Source organism: Convolutriloba macropyga, chromosome 4 (assembly GCF_964194025.1).
Source record: "Convolutriloba macropyga chromosome 4, txConMacr16.3, whole genome shotgun sequence".
In the NCBI taxonomy this organism is placed as follows: domain Eukaryota; kingdom Metazoa; phylum Xenacoelomorpha; order Acoela; family Convolutidae; genus Convolutriloba; species Convolutriloba macropyga.
In genome coordinates this window covers 32,533,402-32,558,977 of record NC_134471.1, presented here as the reverse complement: position 1 = coordinate 32,558,977, position 25,576 = coordinate 32,533,402, and the positions used below count along the sequence as shown (strand labels likewise).

General features: G+C 34.5%; 1 protein-coding gene across 1 annotated transcript in view; it reads left to right on the top strand.

Annotated features, from left to right (window-relative positions):
* Positions 1-25,576, top strand: part of LOC142338395 (uncharacterized) — a 239,615-nt gene that overhangs the window by 189,613 nt on the left and 24,426 nt on the right. Inside the window, exons 15-20 of the mRNA XM_075388151.1 lie at positions 1,822-2,027; positions 2,281-2,415; positions 7,311-7,492; positions 8,158-8,384; positions 22,892-23,069; positions 25,368-25,570. Coding sequence (XP_075244266.1) covers positions 1,822-2,027; positions 2,281-2,415; positions 7,311-7,492; positions 8,158-8,384; positions 22,892-23,069; positions 25,368-25,570 — 1,131 coding nt within the window. The remainder of the gene's footprint in view (positions 1-1,821; positions 2,028-2,280; positions 2,416-7,310; positions 7,493-8,157; positions 8,385-22,891; positions 23,070-25,367; positions 25,571-25,576) is intronic.

Sequence of the window (25,576 nt, the reverse complement as noted above, 5' to 3'; positions counted from 1 at the left end):
TAAAAAAGTTCTGTGGCATTCTTGAAACTTATGTCGTTTCTAATCTTCAGAGGCTACAAAATTACTCTAGGGATTGAAAATGTTTGCTGCATAGTTTCTAATGGTAATGGACTAGTTTTTAATATATAATTATTCACGAATTGCACCGAATTTTTAGGTTTTTCCTATTTCGATTTGATTGTTTCGATTTTGAAGAAAAGCAATTATGGTCTTTTTCAAGTTTTCAATCTTTAATGACTACTGAAACGTTTATGGGCATGAAGATAGGTTACTGGAAACTATTTAAAATTTGTATAGTTTTTGTAATAGTTTTTGAGGTAATAATACCAAGATCTTAGCAATAGAAGAACTATGTATGAATCTTGTAAGAACCATTTATGGATCATGTAAGAATCATATAACTAATCACAAAGGTGTTGTTGTTACAACCTTGTATGGACCATGTAATAACCATGTTTGGATCATGTAAAAAACATGTCGGAACCATATATAAGCCATCAAAGAAACATGTAAGAACCATATATGGATCATGTAACAACAATGTAACTAATCACATAAGTCTGGTTGTAATAACATTGTGTGGACCATGTAATAACCATGTATGGACCAGGTAATAAACATGTCGGAACCATATATGAACCATGTAAGAAGCATATATGGATCACGTAAGAACCATGTAACTATCCACGAACGTTTGTTGTAATGACCATGTATTGACCATGTAATAACCATGTAAGAAACATGTCGAAATCATATGTGAACCATGTAAGAAACATTTAAGAACCATATATGGACCAGATAAGAACCTTATATGGACCATATAAGAACTATATATGGACCATATAAGAGCCATATATGGACCATATAAAACCATATATGGTACCAATATGCCATGAGTCGTGTAAAGCGTTTAAAGCTGGAACTGCTGCATAAGCTTTGTATGGGCGTTGAATGAACGCACAAATGACCATATTGGATTCTTGGATGCCATATAAGAATCATATATGGAGATCGTGGCAACCATAGCAAGATCATATAAGAAAATGTTGTATGGCCTGTATGGGACCATATATGGTTCTTGGATATGGTTGCCAAGAAAGGTCAACCCGAGAACAATGTCGATTAAGTTTGCAATTTTTCTTTTTAATTTAATTTTTTTTTTTAATTTTTTGCCCTTTTTCGAAGTTTTTGATCTCTAGGGGCCAAAAAAAATTTAAAGCCTCTGCATGGGTTAATGCCTAATTTCTAACGGCATAATTTTGGTTTTGTGAACAAAAAGTTTCAGGAAATTGAGCTATTTTTTTAAGTTTTTGATACAATTTTTTTTTTCAAATTTCCAATGTATCCTAGTTTTTGCTCCTGTTTGTCGCTTTTATGTGCAGCCTGTTTTCTGGCAGCCTGCAAGTAATTTTTTTTCTATTGTGAGCTGTGCTCTGGAATCACTGCTAGACTCCAAATGTACGAATCACCGAATCTGCAAGAGGATATAAAATATCTAGAATGAAGGACGGCGTTTGAAGAATTAGTCCCCTTCAACCCCCACCCTTATTAGGTCCCCAGCCCTCTTCTTTTTCTACTCCTTTCGGGATCTCTCAGTCAATAATTATCTCGCATTTTAAGATCCCAACTGAGCTACTCACGAAGCCAACCGGTTGCTAGTCGTTTAAGAGCATTTCGCCAAACTTGAGGCGTTAGGCTTTATTGCTTTGAAATTGGACAAATTTACAGTTGGTCGAACGCAAATCTCTGCCTGAGCAAATCAGAAGCCCCTTGAACTTTTTTAAATCCACATCAGACCATATGAAATTGTTTGTTAAACAGACGAAAAAGAGACCACTTCTATCGATTCACATGAAACTCAGACGTCCCAAACTTCAACAGAAGATACACCGGCCTCAAAAATGAGTTTGTTCCTGGGTACAACAACACAATCTGACACCTCAAAATCGGTAAAGCATGTCATGACCACCTATGAACTGATGGCGGCGAAATCCAAAGAGGATATAGACTATGATCTTCTTTTTGCGGTAACTACCAAAAATGGATTACAGCTATTACAAAATACATGTTGTGATACCTGAAATTTTAATCAACAAATTAGTTTAGCCATATTGTTGTTTGGCAACTTTTTATTTTCATCAAAGTTATTATTTGAACCGTTCGATATAAAATAGGAACTAATAATCATTTCCTTTTACTTATGAAAGGGTTCAAATTTTTGTAAGAACTTCATCTTACACTTTTCACTCATATATTGTTGGTCTTTGTTCACCTGTTTAGTCTCTACGTGATTGGAAGACTGATGATGTCGTTGATGTGGTGGGAGCTATGTTGAGAGTTTTGCCCAACGACACTGTCATGCAGATACTCTACTCGATCAAGTGTCTCATGATTGTCGAAGTGAAGGATCAAGAGGTTGTTGGTTTTTTCAGGCCACTAAGAAAGGGAAAGAAGCCCTTATTGAGTCAAATATCTTTTCAAATTAGATCGTTTTCAAAGCAAATCGGGCCAAGATTTTGTCATTGACGTGGCCAAAGTGCGAAAAAGCAAATTTCGAAAATTTGGCGTTTCAGGAAAACGAGTGGCAATACTTCGTAACCATTTTTAAGCCGCTCTGTCTTTTTACAATCCAAGCATTGGATTGTATTGGTGTATTGGTGCTCTGTCTTTTTTGTAAGATAGTTCCACAAATTTTTTCATTACTTTCAGCTTTAAAATTGAGATAAACAGGTAAAACTCAGCGGGTATTGAGTTCACTAGAGGCCCCTAGCCGTGTTTAGTAGGCCTTCAAGTCCTTAGTGTGGTGAAGCTACTGGAATGGCCGCAGTTTAAGGTTAAAAGGTCACTTTTAGGAGTTTTCGAGCCCAAAACGTTGCATTTTTTGTAGTTTTTTAATTTTTTTGTGGGATCACTCTAAAATTGAGATCTGTAAAATTTGATAAATGTCTTTTGCGAGAGATAATTAAAATTTTTTGAGCCTTTTAAGAGCTATATGTTTTGGTACTCTAAGGAAAAACCCGCAAATTTATACTAATTTTAAAGATATTTTCTTCAAGTTTTTTAAACATCTTGTGATTTTTGAAGGTTCTCAAACAACGTTTGTTGCAATTATATTAGTCCTGTCGGTCTTTTTTATACGATTTTTCGCTTGACCGATTTTACGTCTGACGCTTTTCACTTTTTGTCCTCAAAAACGGATAAACCGGTAGCACCCAGCGGGCATTAAGTGCTGTTAGAGCTTTTCAGCTCTGTTTTAGCTCAAAATTTTCCGGAGACTTATACTTATCGTGTGAAGGGCGGTTCTCAGAGGCTGAAGACCACTCCACTGTTGACCCCCCTCCAATATTGCCCCACCCCAACCCACTGTTGCCCACCCACTCCCCCAAACCCCCTCTTCTCAGCCCTCGGTGCATCACCCCTCTTTCTAGCTACTGACGGACAACCGCTCGCTAAAAACACGCAACTTTATACAATTTTGTTTTATACAATTTTAATCAAGCTTTTTTTAAAATTTTTGTCATTTTTTGAGTTTTTTCAGCCCAAGGTGTCAAGGCACATACTCTAGGTTATAATAATAGGTAACCGCATAGTTTTTAGTAGTAATGGAATGGTTTCAGCATTTTAACATCACGAAGTTTAGCATCTTTTTAACAAAATGTGCAAATTTTTTCAATTTTTTGAGATTTACTTTTCATTGTTCACATATTTCTAGACGCAGTGGCCAAAAAACGTCCCTGAGGGTTTGATAATAAGTTACTGAAAAAATTCATTTGCCACGGAATAGCTTTCAGTTTTATAATGTGACAAATTTTAGCAATTTTTGTTTATTGAACTTGCAATTTTTTCAAATTTTTTGAAATTTTTCTTCGGTTTATAGATTTTTCCACCCTCAAAAGCCACGAAACCTCTTCTAGGGTTTGGAAATAGGTTACTGTATAGTTTGTAAACGTAAAAAAATGATTAGAATGATTTTAGCCTACCACAAATTTTAGCCACAAATTTTAGCATATTTTTTTGCAAAACTTTCAATTGTTTTTTTCTATTTTATGACAGTTATTGTCAATAAACAGATTTTTCAGCCTAACAAAAAATCTCCGTAAGGGTTTGATAATAGGTTACTGGGCAACTTTTTGTGGTCATAGATTAGTTTTCAAATTTTATTTTGGCAATTTTCATCAGTTTTTTATGCAGCGTGCACTTTTTTTCAGGTTTTTTTGAATTTTTTTTGTCATTTTTAGTCTTCTCCAGCCACAAGAGCCACAAAACCTCCTCTAGAGTTGATTATAGGTTACTTCATTGCTTCTAGAAGTACTTGAATATTTTCCAAGATTTTAATTTCAGTAATTTTTCCAAAAAAAATCTCATTTTTTTCAAGTTTTTTAATTCTTTTTTATCATTTTTTCCGGCACAAGGATAATAGGGACATCCTCCATGGCTTGATGATAAAAGGTCTCATAGCTTTTAGAGTTACTGGAATGGTTATCAATATTTTAATTACTCCAGTTTAAGCAATTTTTTGATAAACTTTATTTAATTTTAAAATTTAAGGAAAATTATTATAATGTACCAAGTTTTTGGATTTTTTTGAGCGAGTGAAACTTTTTAAAGATTGAAATAAAGATGCTGGATAGTCTCTTGAGACAATAAAACGGTTTAGAAGGTTTTAATATCCTGAGTTTTAGCAGAAAAAATTTTGCGATCGTTTTCAAAATTTTTGTTCTTTCTGAGTTCAACGATCATTACTCGCCAACGAAGCTTTTAAATTCTTGCACGTTGTTTACGTGTCATAACTCAAGCGACAAAATTAGTTTTGAACGTGTTCACTGCCAAATTTGAAAGCTTTTTTTGCAAAATAATGCAAGTTTTTAAAATATCAGTTTTCTCTTTGATTTGTTTACCTACAAGGCTAGAAAACTAAAAAATGCAGAGTCGAATCAAGCGAAAGCCAGCTTCACTAAACCGTTGCTAGCTAATGACGAGGCCAACCACTCGACGGTCGTTTGAGAGCAAATCGACGTAAGTCGGTTTTGTTTTGAGTTCTATCAGCCCTGGGTGTCAAGGAACCATCTCTAAGGATTGATAATAGGCTATTGAATAGTTTTTAGTAGTAGAAGAATGGATTTCAACATTTTAGCTCCGTGATTTTCAGAAAAATTTCGATAAAAACATCCAATTATTTTCAATTTATTAAAATGAAACTTATTGACTCTATATAAAATTTTCTTGCCGCAAGAGCCAATACACCTCCTATAGGGTTTGATAGTAGGTTACTGAAAACATTTTATTGGTCATAGAATGGTTTTCATTATTTTAATATCACATGTTCTAGAAATTTTCTAATATAAGTTTTATTTTGATGTCTACAGGCTCAAGAGCCAAAGAATCTCATCTAAGGTTTGGTAATAGGTTACTGCATGGTTTCTGGTGGCAATGGAATTGATTCAAATTTCTTAATACAACAAATTTTAATAGTTTTGTACTAAAACTTACAATTTTTTCAAGTAATTTTGAAAATGTTTGAATTTTTTGAATTTTTTGGCAACATGGGTCCAGGAAAATTTTCTAGGGTTTGATTAAAAGTTATTGCATATTTGCTAGAGGTAATGGATTGGTTATCATTCTTTTAATAACACGAGTTTCATCAATTGTTTGTTTGAGATAATGAAATTTGTTTTTGAAATTTTTGAAGTTTTTTGTCATTTTCTGAGTTTAACGATCTTTACTGGCCAACAAAATATTCTTAAGTCTTGCAGCTAGATTACGTGAGAGAACTCCAGAGACAAAAAAACCGGCTTTAAACATTTTTTAACTTTATTTATCTCTTTTCAGTTTTTTGAAGCATTCGTCAATTTTCTTCAGTTTTTGTACAGTTAGTGGATAACCAATAATCTGTCAAGGCTTGTGCGTGGTTTGATATGTATGTTGAATTGTATCATATTTGATCTTCAGGGTAAAAGTATCAAGAATTTTAGCGAAGATTCTTTGTTTAATTTGGGTCATCGTGCTAGTTTCTCAATTTTGGAGATTTAGTCTTTCTGACTGGGATTGTTCAAATGATCTCCTGGTCCGCAACTTTAGTTGTCAGTTCTGCATTCAATTTGGATCGTGTTTTAGGACTTGTCCTGCTATGTTTTTCCTTTCGTCGTTCTATGAGTTTCCGCTTTACCCTAGTTCACAGCTTGTTGACGGTTAGCGAGAATCTTTTTGGACGTCTCCAGACTAGTTTCACTCTTCTCTCAATTGTCTTCAAAAAGTGTTATATACACCAGTTGCTCAGCAAAGCAAATCAAAATGAACAGAGTCAGTATCAAAAAAAAACGAAATCAGAAATAGAAACCAGATAAACCCATAAAGCCCAAAATTAGATACCCGTTACTCAAATTTTGTTCTTGGCTACCATCTCTAATCCTACTTGGTTTTAATACTAGCCCTTGTGTCATCTCACTATGAAACAGGAGTCTGTTCGGTTCTAAAGCCACATCAAAAAGTTTGCATTTTAATATTGTTTGTGCACAAAAATCATTTTTTTCAACAGTTTCTTCTTTCAACCCCAATCTTGGTTATCGGATTCTATGGCGGCAGTTTCTTCGGGTATGTTTCTCTTGAATCTTCTCGTTTTTATTCTAGAAAGATCCTTGACTTTTCAAGTGATTTTTAATTTTTGATTGGTTTTAATTGCTCTCACTCCGAAATAAAGTTTGTTTTTCAAACAAAATCGGTTGTCAGTGAGTCGATGACAAGGCCGAGTGATTAATGCCTCTGCCGATTTGGGGGAATGGAATTAGGGCCCTTTAAATTTTAAATTCTGTAATTTTGATAACATATCTCATTAGTATATATTGTCCATTCTACCGAGAAGAAAAGTTCAGAAAAATTACAAGTTGCAAAACGTTTCCTTTTCAAAGGAATCAAATGTTCAATCAATTTTATTACAAAATTTTAACGGTTACATCTGAGGGTTATCGGAGTTTTAAGAAAAATTCATTTTTGAAGCATTTTTGGGGCTTAAACTTTCTGAAATGAGAAACCTTTTATGGCAGATACGGTTTTCAGCCCCCACTCTGCATTAATCCTACTATATTTTCTTACTATCCTATTTCGCCGAAGAGATATGTCTGCATTGATAAAAAAAATTGTATTACAAAAATTATTGTATTACAAACAAGGATGATTTTGGAACCAGTCCTGTTCACTTCTCTATGATCATTTTTATAGCTCCGTGGAATTGTATCGTTTTTTCTCTAATGCTAGGCCGTAGTCTCCATAAATGCATTCATTTCGGATGTTCAGCGAGTGAAAAACTTTTGCAGGTGAAAGCCATAATGATAGCTGGAGCACCGGCAAATAAGGACTTGGTATCCCGCATTCTTGGAAGAGCTCTAGAGAGCCCTAAATTGTCAAAGTCAGGCTCTATATCCTCAACAAGCATTATTCAAGCAGCTACTATGCCCAATGAAGAAAGTACAACCGGCACTGAACAATTTCCAAACAGGTAAGAGATGTCAAGGCCGTCTGCAATCAAAATAAAATTTTTGTAATGTTATTACAACAGCTGAATGTAGGATTCATTCAAAATAGCCGAATAATTTGGCTAGTTTTCGGCGCTCTACGGCTTTTTTCCCAATTTGAGTTCCATGCCGAAGCGACCTTCAAGCGCATTCAGCCCACGTGCATCGTGCGCTCGCTTTGCATGGTCTGACAGAAAATGGATCTCTCCCGTGTGTGTCCCCAAAGAACAAATTCCGAATGAGCTTTCTCAGCATTGAATTGGCAACCATTTTTGTGTCTCGGCAAAGGCTATTAGAAAACAGATTATGGAGATTTCTGGAGAAACGAACCCTCTTTCAGATTACTTTTAAGATGAGTTTCCTAGGAAAAAGCGACTGTAAATTATCCAGCGGTGCATGAAACGCGCGCATGCTGTAATTTTAAAAAGCCAGATCTGCGCAGCAGTGCCAGATTTTAAAACTGCTGGTGTTTTAAAACGTGCAAATTGCGTATGTTGAGCAAGGTTGCGTGACTATATGTCAAAGCCACTTCGAAGTTCTGGTCTATATCTCTCACTGATCTCGATTACTGCTAGTTTTTCTCAGTGATTTCATCAGAGTCACGGAACCTATATAAAGAGCTGTCTACATATTTATTTGTGTACTGTAGAGATCAGAAGTCAAAGTCGACAGCTTCAACACAGATGGCGAAATCAACGAAAAAATCGTCCGAAAAGTCGACAAGAGATAATAACAGTATCAGAGATGAGGCGAGAAGTGACTACTACATGAGGGATGCTTTGGATATGAGTGATGTGTCCGAAAGTGGATCAATCGTGTTAGAAATTGATCCAACTGTACAGGGAAAAACTTCTTCAGCCATGTTCTCCAGCAGAGGTATTTCTGTGTTTTTTTATCGCCGCAGTGTTCAATTCAATGGTAATTTTGATCAAAATGAGTCCCATTTTAGTTTTCTTTAGTTTCAAATGTTTCGGTTGAAAACCGATGGAAAATGGGTTGCTGTAATTTCTAGAAAAAAAGATTAAAGCGACATGACATCTGTTCAACTTGATCAAAATTATTCGAAATCAGGATGCACATACTTTAAAAAGGATCAAGAACCGATTTGGTCTTATTTACTGCCGCCCTTTGAGGATAACTTGAAAAATTGAAATATGGATGCTCATCACAAGTGTTTTTAATAGCCGCACAGCGATAGCTGGGGCTATTATTGGCCTTCTCTTGGTTTTTTACAATTCAAAGAATTTGAATTGTATTGGGTCGCTGTCTTTTTTTTAAGATCTGTTCACACATTTTCATGGTTTTTGAAGTCAAATTGGAGTAATGATTTTGGTCGCGCCGAAACAGGAAGTGGAGCGAAAAAGCGAGTGATTTTGGCGGCGTGAAATTTTTTTGCTCTAACTTTAAAGTAGAGCGAGAAAACGGTGTTTGAACAAAAATTCGCTTTCTCGCTAGTGGTTTTTTGTTCACATGCGGCAATTTCACTTTGATTTTTAGTTTTTTCGATTTTTTAGATCGGATTTTTTTCTAAATGGTTTTTCCAATCCATTCATAGTCCGTTCTAGGTCTAGTTTTCTGTTTAGTCAATGAAAATTCTTTGAATTGTACGTCAGGACTTGTCCTGCTATGTTTTTTTATTTCGTCGTCATGATTTTTGTTACGACCATATGACGTCACAGCCACTTTTTGTTCATTCGTTCATGCAAATTCAACTAAATTGCATGTGTGACGTCATTTTTCGCTCTTAGTGGAGCGAGTTTTGCAATCTTTATTGCTTATTGGTTTTGCAATCTCTATTGCTTATTGGTTTTGATGCTAGCCCCTGTATCCTCGCAATAGGGTAGAGATGAGTATGTCCAACTGCGATTTGAAATAGAACATTTCGCACTTTAAAAGTTTTTTTGAACAAAAGCCAATTTTGATTTCTTTTCCTTTTTTCAATCCGGAGGGATTTTCCAATGCTGTGATTATTTTCCTGCAGTTTTTTGGGTATGTATAAAATTTCCAATGGTCTAATGCTGAGTTTTGTTTGACAATTTTCCAGTCAACTGAACTGGACTTGCAATTTTTTTGCTTGACCGCTTGGCGCTTCACTTCTGGAACAAAGTTGACCTCTCAGGTGACTTTTTCATTCACTTCTTGTTGTTTTTTTAGTGTTTTCAATTGTTCTCACTCCAAAAAAAATTTTTTCGTGAAATTCTTTTGTTACCTGTCTTTTCAAATTTCATCGCGTCTGCGGAGTTACTTGTTTTCATAGCTTATAAGAAAAATAGTGATTAGTAAAGCGGCACTCCTGATTTAAACCATATTCTTTTATAGTTTTGTTTTCGAACTCTCGTTTTTTCCTTACTTTATTATTCTGCAAAGCTCGAAAAAATAAACTTGCTGATCACATCAATAAGTTTTTTTTGAATAACATCAAATTGTGCTCTCCTTAAGAGGATTTTTCTTGCGGAATTGATCGATTATCAACTATAAGATCATTTTTTGCTCTCAAGCGAAATTTGTAGCAATTATATAAGTGCCGTCAGACTTTTTTATGCTATTTGTCGCTTGATCAAATGTTCGTCTGACGCCTTTGACTTTCAGCTCTGCTTCAGCTCAAACTGTTTTGGAGACATATACTTACGGTGTGAAGGGCAGTTCTTAGAGGCTGAAGACCCCCAACTGTTGATCCCACAACTACTGCCCCCAACCCCCACCGCGCTGTTGCTCCCGCCCCTTCCCATCCCACTGTTGCCCCCATCAGCCCCCCTAGGCTATCTACTGACGAACAATTGCTCGCTAAAAACACGGAAATTTATACTAATTTTCATTTTTTTTTCAATTATTTGAAAATTTTTATGATTTTTGAGTTTTATCAACCCTAGACGTCAAGGAACCTACTCTAGGGTTTGTCAATAGGTTACTGCATAGTTTCTAGTGCTAATAGAATAGTTTCAACATTTTAACATTGCGAATTTTAGCATTTTTTGACAAAACTTGCAAATTTTTCAGATTTTTTTTGTCATTTATTGTCATTATTCAAATTTTTCCCTAACCAGGGCCATGAATCTTCCTTAAGCGTTTGATAATAATCTATTGAAAAACTTTTATTGGCCATTGAATAGTTTTCAATATCACAATTTTCATTGATTTTTTTTAATAAAATTTGCATTTTGTTTTCAAGTTCTTTGAAAAGCTTTGGCATTTTTAGGTTTAACCAGCCTCAAGAGCTAAAGAAGCTACTCTAGGATTCTTAAACAGGTTATTGTGTAGTATCTAGATGTAAAAGGAAAGCATCAAACTTTGTCCTTTTTTATGTTTATCCAGCCTCAAGATTTTTACATCACAATTTTGTGCATTTTTTGAGAACCCTGCAAGTTTTTTCAGTTGTTTGTCACTTATATTCATTGCTCAGAGTTTTTCTTACCAAAGGTTCAAAAATTGATAAAGATAGCTGCATAGTTTCTGGTGGCAATGGAATCGTTTTCAACATTTTATGATCACAAATCTAAGCAAGATTTTGATAAAACTTGCAATTTCTTTCCAACTTTTTCATTATTCACTGTCCTTATCTAAATATTGCAGCCCTATGAACCCGAAAACGTCCTATAGTGTTTAAGGGTAGATTACTGAAATACTTTTTTTGCTCATGGAGTAGATTTCAATATTTTACTATCTCAAGGCTTATTGATTTAATAATAAATTTTGCAGTTTTCCAGTTTGAATTTTTTGTCATTTCTTTAGGTTTATCCAGCCTCAAGAGCAAATTAACTTCCTCTAGCGTTTGATATAAGGTTACTGTATAGTTTCTAGATGTAATGGAATGTTTTTCAAGATTTTAACATCCCGCATAATTGCATTTAAAAAATTCACGTTTTTCGAAAGTTTTTGTGATTTTTTAGCAGTTTATCTAGACTAAAGAGAACCCTCCTATAAAGTTTGATAACAGGTTACTGCATTGTTTTTCGATGTAATGGACTCTCTTTCAATAGATTAACAGCATTGTTTTTAAAATTTTTATTTCAAAAAATCAAACTTGTTATTATTCAGGATTTTCAGCCTCAGGGGTCAGAAAACCTCCTTAAGGGCTTTAGTATAGGCTGCTGCATAGTTTCTGGTGGTAATTGAATGGTTTTCAGTTTTTATTATCTCCAGTATTTATCAATCGTTTGATAAAATTTGCTTTTTTTCAGTTTTTTCAACATTTATTGTAATCATCTAAGTTTTTCCAGCCCCTGGAGCCAGAAAACCTCAAAAGGATTTTAAGATTTTTTACTGAAAATTTTTTATTGGCCATGGAATAGTTTTCATAATTTTACTATCTCAAGTTTTATCGATTTATTAAAAAAAACTTGCACTTTTCAAGTTTGAATTTGTTTGTCATTTTTTAGGTTTATCCAGCCTCAACAGCAAAGGAACTTCCTGCAGCGTTTGATATAAGGTTACTGTATAGTTTCTAGAAGTAATGGAGCGTTTTTCAAGATTTTAACATTACGAATAATTGTATTTAAAAAATTGCAATTTTCACGTTTTTTTGAAAATTTTTTGTTTTTTGAGAGGTTTCTCTAGTCTAAATAGCAGAGAAACCTCCTCTAGAGTTTGATAACAGGTTAGTGCATTGTTTTTAGACGTAATGGACACTTTTTCAATACATTAACAGCATTAATTTTAGCATTTTTTAATCAATAATTTGCAACTGTTTTCAATTTTTTTGAAAACTATTGTCATTATTCAGGGTTTTTCAACCTCAGGGGTCAGAAAACCTCATTAAGGTTTACCGATAGGTTGCTGCTTAGTTTCTGGTGGTAATTGAATAGTTTTTCAACATTTTATCATCACGAATTTGAGCAATCTTTTGATAAAATTTGTTTTTTTTTTCAGTTTTTTCAACATTTATTGTAATCATCTAAGTTTTTCCAGCCCCTGGAGCCAGAAAACCTCAATAGGATTTTAACATTTTTTACTGAAAATTTTTTATTGGCCATGGAATAGTTTTCATAATTTTACTATCTCAAGTTTTATCGATTTATTAAAAAAACTTGCAGTTTTCAAGTTTGAATTTGTTTGTCATTTTATAGGTTTATCCAGCCTCAACAGCAAAGGAACTTCCTGCAGCGTTTGATATAAGGTTACAGTATAGTTTCTAGAAGTAAAAGAGCGTTTTTCAAGATTTTAACATTACGAATAATTGTATTTAACAAAATTGCAATTTTCAAGGTTTTTTGACAATTTTTGTGTTTTTTGAGAGGTTTCTCTAGTCTAAATAGCAGAGAAACCTCCTCTAGAGTTTGATAACAGGTTAGTGCACTGTTTTTAGACGTAATGGACACTTTTTCAATACATTAACAGCATTAATTTTAGCATTTTTTAATTAATAATTTGCAACTTTTTTCAATTTTTTTGAAAACTATTGTCATTATTCAGGGTTTTTCAGCCTCAGGGGTCACAAAACCCCATTAAGGTTTACCGATAGGTTGCTGCTTAGTTTCTGGTGGTAATTGAATAGGTTTTCAACTTTTTATCATCACGAATTTGAGCAATCTTTTGATAAAATTTGCTTTTTTTGAGATTTTTCAACATTTATTGTAATCATCTAAGTTTTTCCAGCCCCTGGAGCCAGAAAACCTCAATAGGATTTTAAGATTTTTTACTGAAAATTTTTTATTGGCAATGGAATAGTTTTCAAAATTTTACTATCTCAAGTTTTATCGATTTATTAAAAAAATTGCAGTTTTCAAGTTTGAATTTTTTTGTCTTTTTTTAGGTTTATCCAGCCTCAAGAGCAATAGAACTTCCTGCAGCATTTGATATAAGGTTACTGTATAGTTTCTAGAAGTAATGAAGCGTTTTTCAAGATTTTAACATTAAGAATAATTGTATTTAAAAAATTGCAATTTTCACGTTTTTTGAAAATGTTTGTGTTTTTTGAGAGGTTTCTCTAGTCTAAATAGCAGAGAACCTCCTCTAGTTTTTGATAACAGGTTACTGCATTGTTTTTAGACGTAATCGACACCTTTTCAATACATTAACAGCATTAATTTTAGCAATTTTTAATCAATATTTTGCAACTTTTTTCAATTTTTTTGAAAACTATTGTCATTATTCAGGATTTTTCAGCCTCAGGGGTCAGAAAACCTCATTAAGGTTTACCGATAGGTTGCTGCATAGTTTTTGGTGGTAATTGAATAGTTTTTCAACATTTTATCATCACAAATTTGAGCAGTTATTTGATAAAATTTACTTTTTTTCAGTTTTTTCAACATTCATTGTCATCATCTAAATTTTTCCAAGCCCAGGAGCCAGAAGACCTCTATAGAGTTTGAGGGTTTCGTTTGAGAGTTTAATTTGAAGGTTTAGGTTTCTCCAGCCTAACGAGCAGACAAACCTCCTCTGATGTTTGATAAAAACTTTAACATCACGATTTCTATCAATTTTTCTTTAAAAACTTTCAACTATTTTTCGTTTTTTTTGACATTTATGGTCATTATTAAGTTTTTTTCAACCTAAGGGGTCAGAACTGCTCCTTCAGGTTTTGATATCAAGTTCCTGCATGGTTTCTGGTGATAATGAAATGTCTTTCACCATTTTATCATCGCGTTTTTTTGCAGTTTTTTGAAATAAATTGCTTTTTTTCAGTTTTTTCAACGTTTATTGTCATCATCTAAGTTTTTCCAGCCCCAGGAGCCAGAAAATCTCAGTAGGATTTGAAAATATGTTGCTGAAGAGTTTTTATTTTTATTGGTCATGGAATAGTTCTAAATTTTTCACTATCTCATATCTTCAAGTTTGAATTTTTTTGTATTTTTTAGGTATATCCAGCCTCAAGAGCAAAGTAACTTCCTCTATCGTTTGATATAAGGTTACTGTATAGTTTCTAGATGTAATGGAGTGTTCTTGAAGATATTAACATCACGAGTAATTGCATTTGAAAAAATTACAGTTTTCACGTTTTTTGAAAACTATTGTGAGCTTTTAGAAGTTTTTCTAGTCTAAAGAGCAGATAAACCTCCCCTAGAAATTGATAGCAGGTTATTGCATTGTTTTTAGATGTAATGGACTCCTTTTCAATATAGTAAAAGCATTACTTTTAACATTTTTTTCAAAAACTTGCAACTTTTTTCAACTTTTTTGAAAATATTGTCATTATTAAAGGTTTTTCAGCCTCAGGGGTCAGGAAACCTCCTTAAGGGCTTGACTATAGGCTGCTGCATAGTTTCTGGCGGCAATTGAATGGTTTTTAACATTTTATCGTCACGAAGTTTAGCAATTTTATAATAAAATACCCTTTTTTTCAGTTTTTTCAACAATAATTTTCATCATCTAAATTTTTCCAGGCCCAGGAGCCAGAAGACCTCTACAGCGCTTGAAGATTTAGGTATCTCCAGCCTAACGAGCAGACAAACTTCCTCTGATGTTCGATAAAAAACTTTAACCTCACGATTTTTAGCTTGTTTTTTTGAAAAACTTGCAATTTTTTTCTCATTTTTTAAAATTTATGGTCATTATTAGGGTTTTTCCATCCTAAGGGGTCAAAAATAGCTCCTTCATGTTTTTATATCAGATTCCTGCATAGTTTTTGGTGATAATGTAATGTCTTCCACCATTTTACCATCGCAACTTTTTGCAATTTTTGTTATAAATTGCTTTTTTTTCAGGTTTTTCAACATTTATTGTCATCATCTAAGTTTTTCCAGCCCCAGGAGCCAGAAAATCTTGGTAGGATTTGAAGGTAGTTGCTGAAGATTTTTTATTGGTCATGGAATAGTTTTCAATTTTTTACTATCTCAAATTTTATCGATTTATTAATAAAACTTGCAGTTTTCAAATTTGATTTTTTTTTGTCTTTTTTTAAGGTTTATCCAGCCTCAAGAGCAAAGTAACTTCCTCTAGCTTTTGATATAAGGTAATTGTATAGTTTCTAGATTTAATGGAGTGTTATTCAAGTTTTTTACTTCAGGAACAATTGCTTTTAAAAAAATTGCAATTTTCAGGTTTTTTGAAATTTATTGTGAGTTTTTAGATTTTTTTCTAGTCTAAAGAGCAGAGAAACCTCCCGTAGAGTTTGACAACAGGTTACTGCATTGTTTTTAGATGTTATGGACTCCTTTTCAATATATTAACATCATTATTTTTAGCAATTTTTTTAAAAAAAACTTGCAACTTATCACAATTTTTTTTGAAAATTATTGTCATTATTCAGGGTTTTTCAGCCTCAGGGGTCAGAAATCCTCATTAAGGGTTTGACAATAGGCTGCTGCGTAGTTCCTAACGGCAATTGAATAGTTTTCAACATTTAATCATCACGAATTTTAGTTTTTTTTTTGATAAAATCTGTTTTTTTTTCAGTTTTTTCAACAATAATTGTCATCATCTTAACTTTTCCAGGCCCAGGAGCCAGAAGACCTCTATAGAGTTTGAGGGTTTCGTTTGAGGGTTTAGTTTGAAGGTTTAGGTTTCTCCAGCCTAACGAGCAGACAAACCTCCTCTGATGTTTGATAAAAACTTTAATATCACGATTTTTAGCATTCTTTTGAAAAACTTGCAACTTTTTTTCATTTTTTATCATTTAAGGTCGTTATCAGGGATTTCCAACCTAAAGTGTAAGAATAACTCCTTCAGGTTTTGATATCCTGTTCCTGCATAGTTTCTGAAGATAATGGAATGTCTTTCAACATTTTACCATCGCGATTTTTTGAAATTTTTTGATAAAAATTGATTTTTCTCTATTTTCTCAACATTTATTGTCATCATCTAAGTCTTTCCAACCCCAGGAGCCAAAAAATCTTGGTAGGATTTGAAGATATGTTACTGAAAATTTTTTATTGGCCATGGAATAATTTTCAATTTTTTACTATCTCATGTTTTATCGATTTAGTAATAAAACTTGCATTTTTCAAGTTCGAATTTTTTAGGTCTTTTTTTAGGTTTATCCAGCCGCAGGAGCCACGGAACTTCCTCTAGCGTTTGAAAGAAGCTTACTGTATAGTTGCTAGATGTAATGGAGAGTTTTTCAAGATTTTAACATCACGAATAATTGCATCTAAAAAATTAGAATTTTCAAGTTTTTTGAAAATTTTTGTGAGGTTTTAAAAGTTTTTCTAGTCTAAAGAGCAGAGAAACCTCCCACAGAGTTTTATAAAAAGTTACTGCATTGTTTTTAGATGTAATGGACTCCTTTTCAATATAATAACAGCATTATTTTTAGAATTTTTTTCAAAAACTTGCAACTTTTTTGAATTCTTTTGAAAATTATTGTCATTATTCAGGGTTTTTTAGCCTCAGGGGTCAGAAAACCTCCTTCAGGTTTGCATATTTGCATATCAGGTTCCTGCATAGTTTCTGGTGATAATGGTGATAGTTTCTTTCAACATTTTATCATCGTAAGTTTTCGCATTTTTTTCGATAAAAATTGATTTTTTTTCAGTTTTTCCAAAATTTATGTTTTTCCAGCCCCAGGAGCCAGTAAACCTCTATAGAGTTTGAAGGTTTAGGTTTCTCCATCCTCACGGGCGGAAAAACTTTCTCTGGTTTTTGATAAAAAAAAGGTAAAATCACAATTTTTAGCTATTTTTTTTTTGAAAAACATGCAACTTTTTTTCAATTTTTAACATTTACGGTCATTATCAGGGTTTTTCATTCTAAGGGGTCAGAAAGGTTCCTTCAGGTTTTGATCTCATGTTTCTAGATAGTTTCTGGTGATAATCTTTCGACTTTTTATCATCGTCATTTTTCAGGGTTTTTCAGCCTCAGGGGCAGTAACACTCCTATAGGGTTTGATGACAGGTTGCTACAAAGATTCTGCTGGTAATGGAACGGTTTTCAACTTTTCAACATCTCGAATTTATAGCAAATTTTTTGATAAATTTGCATTTTTTTTCCAATTTTCTCAACATTTGTAGTCCTTATCTAAGTTTTTCCAGCTACAGGAGCCCAAAAACCTCCTATATGGTTTGATGATAGGTTTCTGAAAAACTTTTATTGGCCATGGAATAGTTTTCAATGTTTTACTATCACAAATTTTATCAATTTTTAAATAAAATTCGCAATTTTTAAGTTTTTTGAAAACTTTGTCATATTTTAGGTTTACCCAGCCTCCAGAGCCTAGGGACTTCTTCTGGGATTTGATATACGGTTACGGTTGTAGTTTCTAGTTGCAATGGAATGTTTTTTAAGTTTTTAACATCAAGAATATTAGCATTTGTTTAAAAAATTGCAATTTCCAAATCGTTCGGAAATTGTTTCAGGTTTCTCCTGCCTCAAGAGCAGAAAAACGTCCTCTGGTATTTGATAAAAAAATTAACATCACGATTTTGAGCAGTTTTTTTGTCGAAAGACTTGCTTTTTTTCAAATTTTAACATGTACGGTCATCATCAGGTTTTTCATTCTAAGGGGTCAGAAAGGCTCCTTCAGGTTTTGATATCAGGTTTTTTAATAGTCTCTGGTGATAATGGAATGTCTTTCAACTTTTTATCATCGTCATTTTTCGGGGTTTTCCAGTCTCAGGGGCAGAAACCCTCCTATAGGGTTTTATAATAAGTTGCTACATAGATTCTGCTGGTAATGGAATGGTTTTCAACTATTCATCATCACGAATTTTAGCATTTTTTTGATAAATTTGCATTTTTTTTCAATTTTCTCAACATTTATTGTCTTTATCTAAGTTTTTCCAGCTACAATCCTATATGGAGCCCAAAAACATCCTATATGGTTTGTTTGATGGTAGGATTCTGAAATACTGTTATTGTCCATGGAATAGTTTTCAATGTCTTACTATTACAAATTTATCAATTTTTAAATAAAACTGGCAATTTTCAGGATTTTTGAAAACTTTGTCATATGATAGGTTTACCAGGTCTCAAGAGCCAAGGGACTTCTTCTGGGTTTGATATGCGGTTACGGTATAGTTTCTAGTCGTAATGGAATGCTTTTCAAGATTTTAACATCAAGAACATTAGCATTTGTTTAAAAAATTGCAATTTTCAAATTGTTCGGAATTTGTTTCAAGTTTCTCCTGCCTCAAGAGCAGAGATACCTCCTCTTGTGTTTGATAATAGTTTATTGCATTATTTCTTGTTGTAATGGAAAGTTTTGCAAGACATTAATATCACAAAAATTAGCGTTTTAGAAAAAACACTTTGCAATTTCCATTTTTTATTTGGAAAACGTTCGGTTTTTTCAGGTTTTTCCAGCCTCAAGAGAAGAGAAACCTCCTCTGGTGTTTGATTATAGGTTTCTCCATTGTTTCTAGATGTAATGGCGTGTTTTCAAGATTTTAATATCAGGAATCTAACCCACTTTTTTCAAAAAATTTGTGCTATTTTTCATGTTTTTTTTTCAAATATTTTATTTTTGATTTTTTTTATTCGTGCATCAAGGGCCCAGGGAACTCCTTCCAAGTTTGATAGTAAGCTGCTGCATAGCTTCTAGAGTTTATGGATTGGTTATCAATATTTCAATGACTCGAAACCTGCATTTTTTTGACAAAGTTTCGTTTGAAAAATTTTCGAAAAATTATTATCATGTTCCAAGTCTATGGATCTTTATGAGCCAGGGAACCTGGTTAGGGCTTGAAATAGGTACACTGGATAGTCTTTTGAGACCATGAAATTTTTCTGAATATAATAATATCATGAATTTTGGCTAAGTTTTGTTAAAATTTGCAATTGTTTTTAAAACTGTTTAGTGTTTTTGTCTTTGTCTGAGTTTAATGATCGTTACTGACCAACGAAGCTTTCTATGTCTTGCAGATGGGCTACATGACAGAAATCCAGAGACAAAAAATGTTTTTGATAGAAACTTTCCTTTTTATATTTGCACTTTGTGTTTCATTACATATGATTTAATTACTAATAAGCCTAAAAAACTAGAATTTCACAGTCGAAATTCATCATGAAAAATTTTTACTCTCTCTCTCTCTCTCTCTCTCTCTGCGTGTGTGTGTTTTGGCTGGGGTTTTTCCCCTTTTCTTTCTCGTGCACGATTGATCTCTCGCACACAATCTCTCTCTCTCTCTCTCTCTCTCTCTCTCTCTCTCTCTCTATCCTTAATTCTTTTGTTGCTGCCGCACTTCAGCGGCTCTTATTCGGCGTGATGTCGTCGTCGATTACACTTACCTCACGCCCATTCAATCAGGCTAAAGCTAGCCTCTTTAAACATTGGCTAGATACTGACGAAGCCAACCACTCGCCCGTCGCTTGAGAGCAATTCGCTTCACGTTAGTCGGTTATGTTTAATAGTTTTTGAGTACAATTAAAAAACAAATTATAGAGAGGAAGCAGTAAGATTTCACAATTGAAAAGCCAAAAAATGCAGGTTTTTTTATTTGCTCTTGAACAAAATTAATGGCAATTATATAAGTACAGTGGTCTTCTGTTTTACGCGGTTTTTCGCCTAACTTTTTTTGTTTGACCCTATCATTTTTTCCCTCGAAAATGGGCTGAATAGGTAAAGCCGGGAGCTCATAAATTGATTGAGCAGTTATCTTATAGATTTACACCTCACTAGTCTCCCATTATGCCGTTCACCGAAATTGTTTTGAGGAGACTATCTCATGCTGTGAAAGGCAGTTTTGTCATTATAAAAGTTCGACCCTCCATTAGTCACCCCCCAAGAACCCTCCCCACCGGCAACAATCTCCGTCCACCTTAAATCAACTGCCGATTTGGACCCTTCTCGTCCAGCTCTTCCCACCCCAACCAACACCCCCATCGCTTCTTTAACCAGGGTTTTTTCCGCCACACCTGAGACCACAACCCCAATCCCCCACCCCAATCCATGAGCTCCAGCTGGCTACCACAGAAATGAACCGCTCGTCGGTTGCTTGTAACGCTTCGCCAGACGATGGTCACCTATGGTAAAATAAATTCAATTTTATTCTACAAGGTTGTTTAGCCATATTGTCTTTCACAAAAAAATAGAATGCAATCATTTAGAATTCAAATTGTCCTTAGAACTTCAGTTTACAGTTTCCACTGATGTAAAGTTGGTCGCTGTTCAGTTGTTCAATCTCTTCTGGATGGGAATTCTGAGTTTCAATTTTTCGTCAACAAAAATGGAATGGTTTTCGAATTTTTATTCTTTTTTGTTCTTTTTTATGAAATTTTTTTGCTTGACCGCTTTGCGCTTTTCTTCTGGATTAATCTTTAGCTTCTCAGGCGATTTTTTTACGCACTTCTTCTTGATTGTTGGGTGATTTAACTTGCTCTTACTCCGAAATAAATTTTGTGGTTCAGATAAAGCCGATTGTTACAGAAGTGATGACAAGGCTTTGATAGCCCAGTGGTTAATACTTCCGTCGAGGTGATGGAAGCGGACTAAGGAGGTTGGGTTCGAATCATATCGTCTACTGATGTATTCGCACCTATTAAAAAAAATGTCTAGCTACAGCCCTTGAAATATATTGCGCCACTTGGTATTTAAATTGCGCCGCCTAACCCCGCCTTATACAGATAATTCCCCACCTGGCGATTTGAACCCCCTCTATTCCAGCCCTCAAAACCCTACCCCCGATCTTTTTGAACACCCCAACGCTTGACTCCCACCCCTCCACTCCGCTCACCCCCACCCTAAAGGCTAGCATCCCTGAAACCTAGCTGGCTATTACCCAAGCGAACCCCTCACCGGACGCTTGCGAGTAATACGCCGACGGAGCACATTATGTTTAGTTTCAAGAGTTATGTTTATTTTCATAAAAATTTAGAGTAAAGTTTTCTTTACCGGTTAATGAATTACATCGACACTTCTATCAACTATTTTTTTGTGTTCTTATCTGTTCTTTTTGGGCATTTGAATTTTTGTTCATCTAAGTATGTGATTCACTGAAAAAGTTGAAGAGACATTAATTCAAGTTCTGAAGAGTAGTTTTTAGAGTATGGCCGCCCTCATACCTCACAATAACACCTTCCCCTAATCGAAAGCAAATTTCGTAAAACTGTGTGTCTTTTTAGGCAAAATAATTGTTTGACTGTTTTCTTCTAGCACATTTTGTCTCTCCGATTTCAATTCTTTAGTGATTTTTTTTTTCATTTTTTTTATTATTATCAAATGATTGCATTCAGCAATTAAGTCTGTTGCTAAAATAAAGACCATTGCGTGCAATGGCAGCACATAGACAGTGTCGTGTAGAGGTTAAAGTGACTTACGCTCAGCCCACCGTTCGCGTTTTTGAACCACACTTCAGTTTAAAATGTTTTTGCGATAAATGGATCTCTTCCCCTTTTGCCTCTTTCTATTTTTTCTATGGCCAGTCGTTTAAGAGCAATTCGTCCGAATTCAGTCAGTTTAAGTTTTAAGTCCAGACTTTTTTTGCTACCGTTTTCTGTCTAAAAGATTTTAAACTCAAGTGGCATAACTTCTTCTTTTAAGAGTGATTTAGTATCATAAATTTGTGAATTCCCCGCCCTAGCTGCCTCCATCCCCATAACCTAACTTCCACTCTAAACATGCGATATTTACCATGTTCAACTGATACCAGCCCCCCATTAATCCCCTTCCAGCTTAACCACGCCCATCAAATCAATGTCTGCATTTTTAAAATCAATTTGATAGTTTCATTTGGTGAATAGCTTTTATAGGCATTTCTCGTTTTGATGTTTCTTATGCAGGTGATGTTAGCTTAGACATTATTTTGTACAACTCTTCGAGTCTTTCCCAGTATTCTACTGGCTATGTTTGACGTGCAAAATTTTTGGCTCTACCGTTTTTGCGCTTTTGTATTAGAATGATCTTCGCTTTCAATAGACTTTTTCACGCTTGACTTCCTTAATTTTGTACGATCTCAATTGTTCTTATTCTTATAAATTTTGTGAGCAAATTTTATAAAATAATAAATAAATTTTGTTGCTAAAATAAGAACGATTGTGAACGGTTGAGTATCAAAGCTGTTGCAGTTTAGTTTTTATTTGTGAGACTGCCATCCTGAAGGTTGTGGGTCCAAACCCCTATGAGCTCTGTTTTTCTTGCACCCATAAAGAAACGTTTATCTAGGCTACAGCCCCTCATTTTTTTCCAGAAAAAAGATAACAAATGGTTTTATATAATTTACAGGGTAATGTTATCACCAAACATAAACAACCAGGCATTCAGTGACCCATTCGGCGCCAAGTACACGTACACACACACAACACACACACACACACACACACACACACACACACAAACACACACACACACACACACACACACACACACACACGCACGCACGCACACGCACGTTCACACAAACACATGCTAGCACACACACGCACGCACACAAACACACACACACACAAGCACACACACACACAAGCACGCTCAAACACACACACACAAAATCTGCGATAGTGTTTCTCGCCATATATTCGTTGAAAAAAAATATCTCGTGAATTTTTGAAGACAATTGAAAACTGTCTAATCTTAGGCTCAGGGACTATTAATCCACCCAGCAGTAGTGGTAGCAGTAGCAGCTCTAGTAGTCGGACAACAGAAGGGAAAACTTCCAAGCCGACTAGAGAAGCTCAATCGACAGTTTCTAGTAGCCGCAAACCCAACACAGATTCCAGCAAAACCACCAGCGGTACCAGCACAAGTACCAACAGGTGATCCTTTCAGAAATAGAATTGCAATGTATCCAGAAATTATTACCTGTACCTGTGCAGGTTGGGTGAGCATGGGTCGGTGACTTGGTGAGAAAATATTAATCAGTGATGGGGTTTGAGTATCCCCCGGGTTGAGGTCGTGGAAGTATGAACCAGACGATCCAGACGCAAAAAACCCATGACTCGACAGTCCAGACAATAATTGGAGTATGAATCGAAATTCCGGGAAATTGTGCGAAATTGTGCGAAATACCAGATTTATGAATAGAAAGACAGGGTCATTGTTCCGAAATACCAGATTTATGGTTCGACTTACCGGGTCATTAACTTCTTCCGGGACCGTGTATTTAACGACCCGGAATGACACCCCCCCCCCCAGATGACGTTTTGTCGAGTCATATTTCTACCACCTCGCCCCGGGCCACCTTCCTAAGCAAAAAGAACTTCCGTTTCACCTACCTTACATCAGTCGGCATCACAACTGAACTAGAACGTTTTTCAGAATAATATAACCTTTCAGTACTGATTCAGAAAGTATTCAGAACAATTTTCGTATTGATTCTGAAACCTCTCTGAATCAGAGCAAAATTCAGAATCTATGTCCTCTGAAATTCTCTGAAAATTCAGAATGCATTCCTCAATTAGCTCTGAATTAGAGGAAAATTCAGAATGCATTTCTGAATTAGCTCTGAATCAGAATGAAAATCAGAAAATTTTCACAACTTTGCAGACACATACACAAAAACTTCTCGTCGGTTATTTATCCATTATTTAAAGGCTGTTTTTGCAATTGATCACTTTTTGAACAATTTTTTGTTGAAACATTTTTAAACTCAGAAGACTTTTGGTACTCTGAACCGAGTTCATTGTAACACATTGAACTCAAGGTTGGAAGAACTGCAATGGATATAACTGTTGTTCAGATCAACGTTACAACATCTTTTTATACCACCTTTGGAGAACTGAGTCATTAATCGGATAGAAAAAAGTTGTACATTTCAAACGTTTTCAATAGCTTGGGAAATACTTCACAAATACTAAGAGACGTAGCCGCATTTTGTTGATACTAACCTCCTCTTGCTTCGGTTGCCAGTTGGTTCACTTAATTCGACTGGTCAAAAAGTTATCCAAGAGAAAATTTCAAAACAATAGCTTGTTTCCGTCAAATTAGTGTCACACAAATTTCAGTACTAAAATATACCAAAGTAGCCCAAACAATTTGGGCTCATTGGATACCTCAGGTAGTTGGCAGTATCTTCATACATTTTTTAACCTAGCTTCCTTGAGTTGAGGCGGTCAATTTGTGCTCTGTATTTGGTTAAAATTCGTTTATTTGAAAATACATTGTCATTATTTAAAGAAGTTGCATTTTCTCTACAATAATTGTTGGCTAAGATAGGTTTTATTGGTAATGTGAAATAATGCTTTTCCTGGTATTTTTGGTTTTTAACCAGTTTTATAGGCCATCCGAACTGCTAAGCTGCAAAAGATTTGGTCAGAATTCGTCTTCTTTGAAAAAAGTTGTCATTATTTAAAGAAGTTGCTTTTTCTCTTTTATCATTTTTAAAGATAGGTTTTATTGGTATTGTGAAATATTGTTTTGGTGTTTAGTTTTGTCTTGTTTTTGTTTTAGAAAAAATTACAAGCTTGATTTTTTTTACCATTCTATACCAGTTTTCGTAGAATTTAGTTCAAGAACTCCGCCACTGCCAGTATCCAGCCAGGGATGAAAAAGAATGAGGTTTTGAATATGACACACAGAGTTTTTAAAATGAATTGATAAAGTTGCCGACATCAAAAAATATAAATTTCTTCAATTTCAACAAGCATTGTCTGAATTTATATTTTTAAGGACCTCAGAGCGAAAGCAATGTAATACCTAGCTTGGCTCACGAATATAGTTATGATTTTAACCTACTTCAGACAAAAATCACAATCTGATTCAGATTCTGAATCAGAAAAAAATCAGAGTCTTATTCAGAGTCTGATTCTGCGTCTGAATCAGAGTCTGAAACAGAGTTTCACAGCAAAATGTGAAATGAACAGACTCTGAATCAGTACTGAAGGGTTTCTGAAAAATTTCCTGATTCAGTACTGAATTACTCTGAAAGTTAGTTACGGGTTGTGGAAAGACTCTGCAGAAAACAAAGATTACGCAAATTTTCACTTTCTCGTGATTTCTGTACAAGAAACCATTCAAACCATATATGGCCTGGTATGTTTACTAGACATCTTATACGAGCTGGTTTGAATTAAAAGATGTAAGATGGTGGAGCCTATCGCATCAGCATTTTTCAGAACCAAGGTTACATCAAAACAATCAACTCAATCTTCTCCAGTTCGGTCTTCAAATAGTGGCAGCAAAAAGGACACTGAAAACAGCAAAAAGGACACTGAAAAGACCACTTCTACTAATGTTGATAATAGAAAGAGAAGAAACAAAAAGTCATCTTCGTCTTCTTCGTCTCCCTCATCCTCCGTCAAAAGCTCGTCTAGAAAAGGTAAAA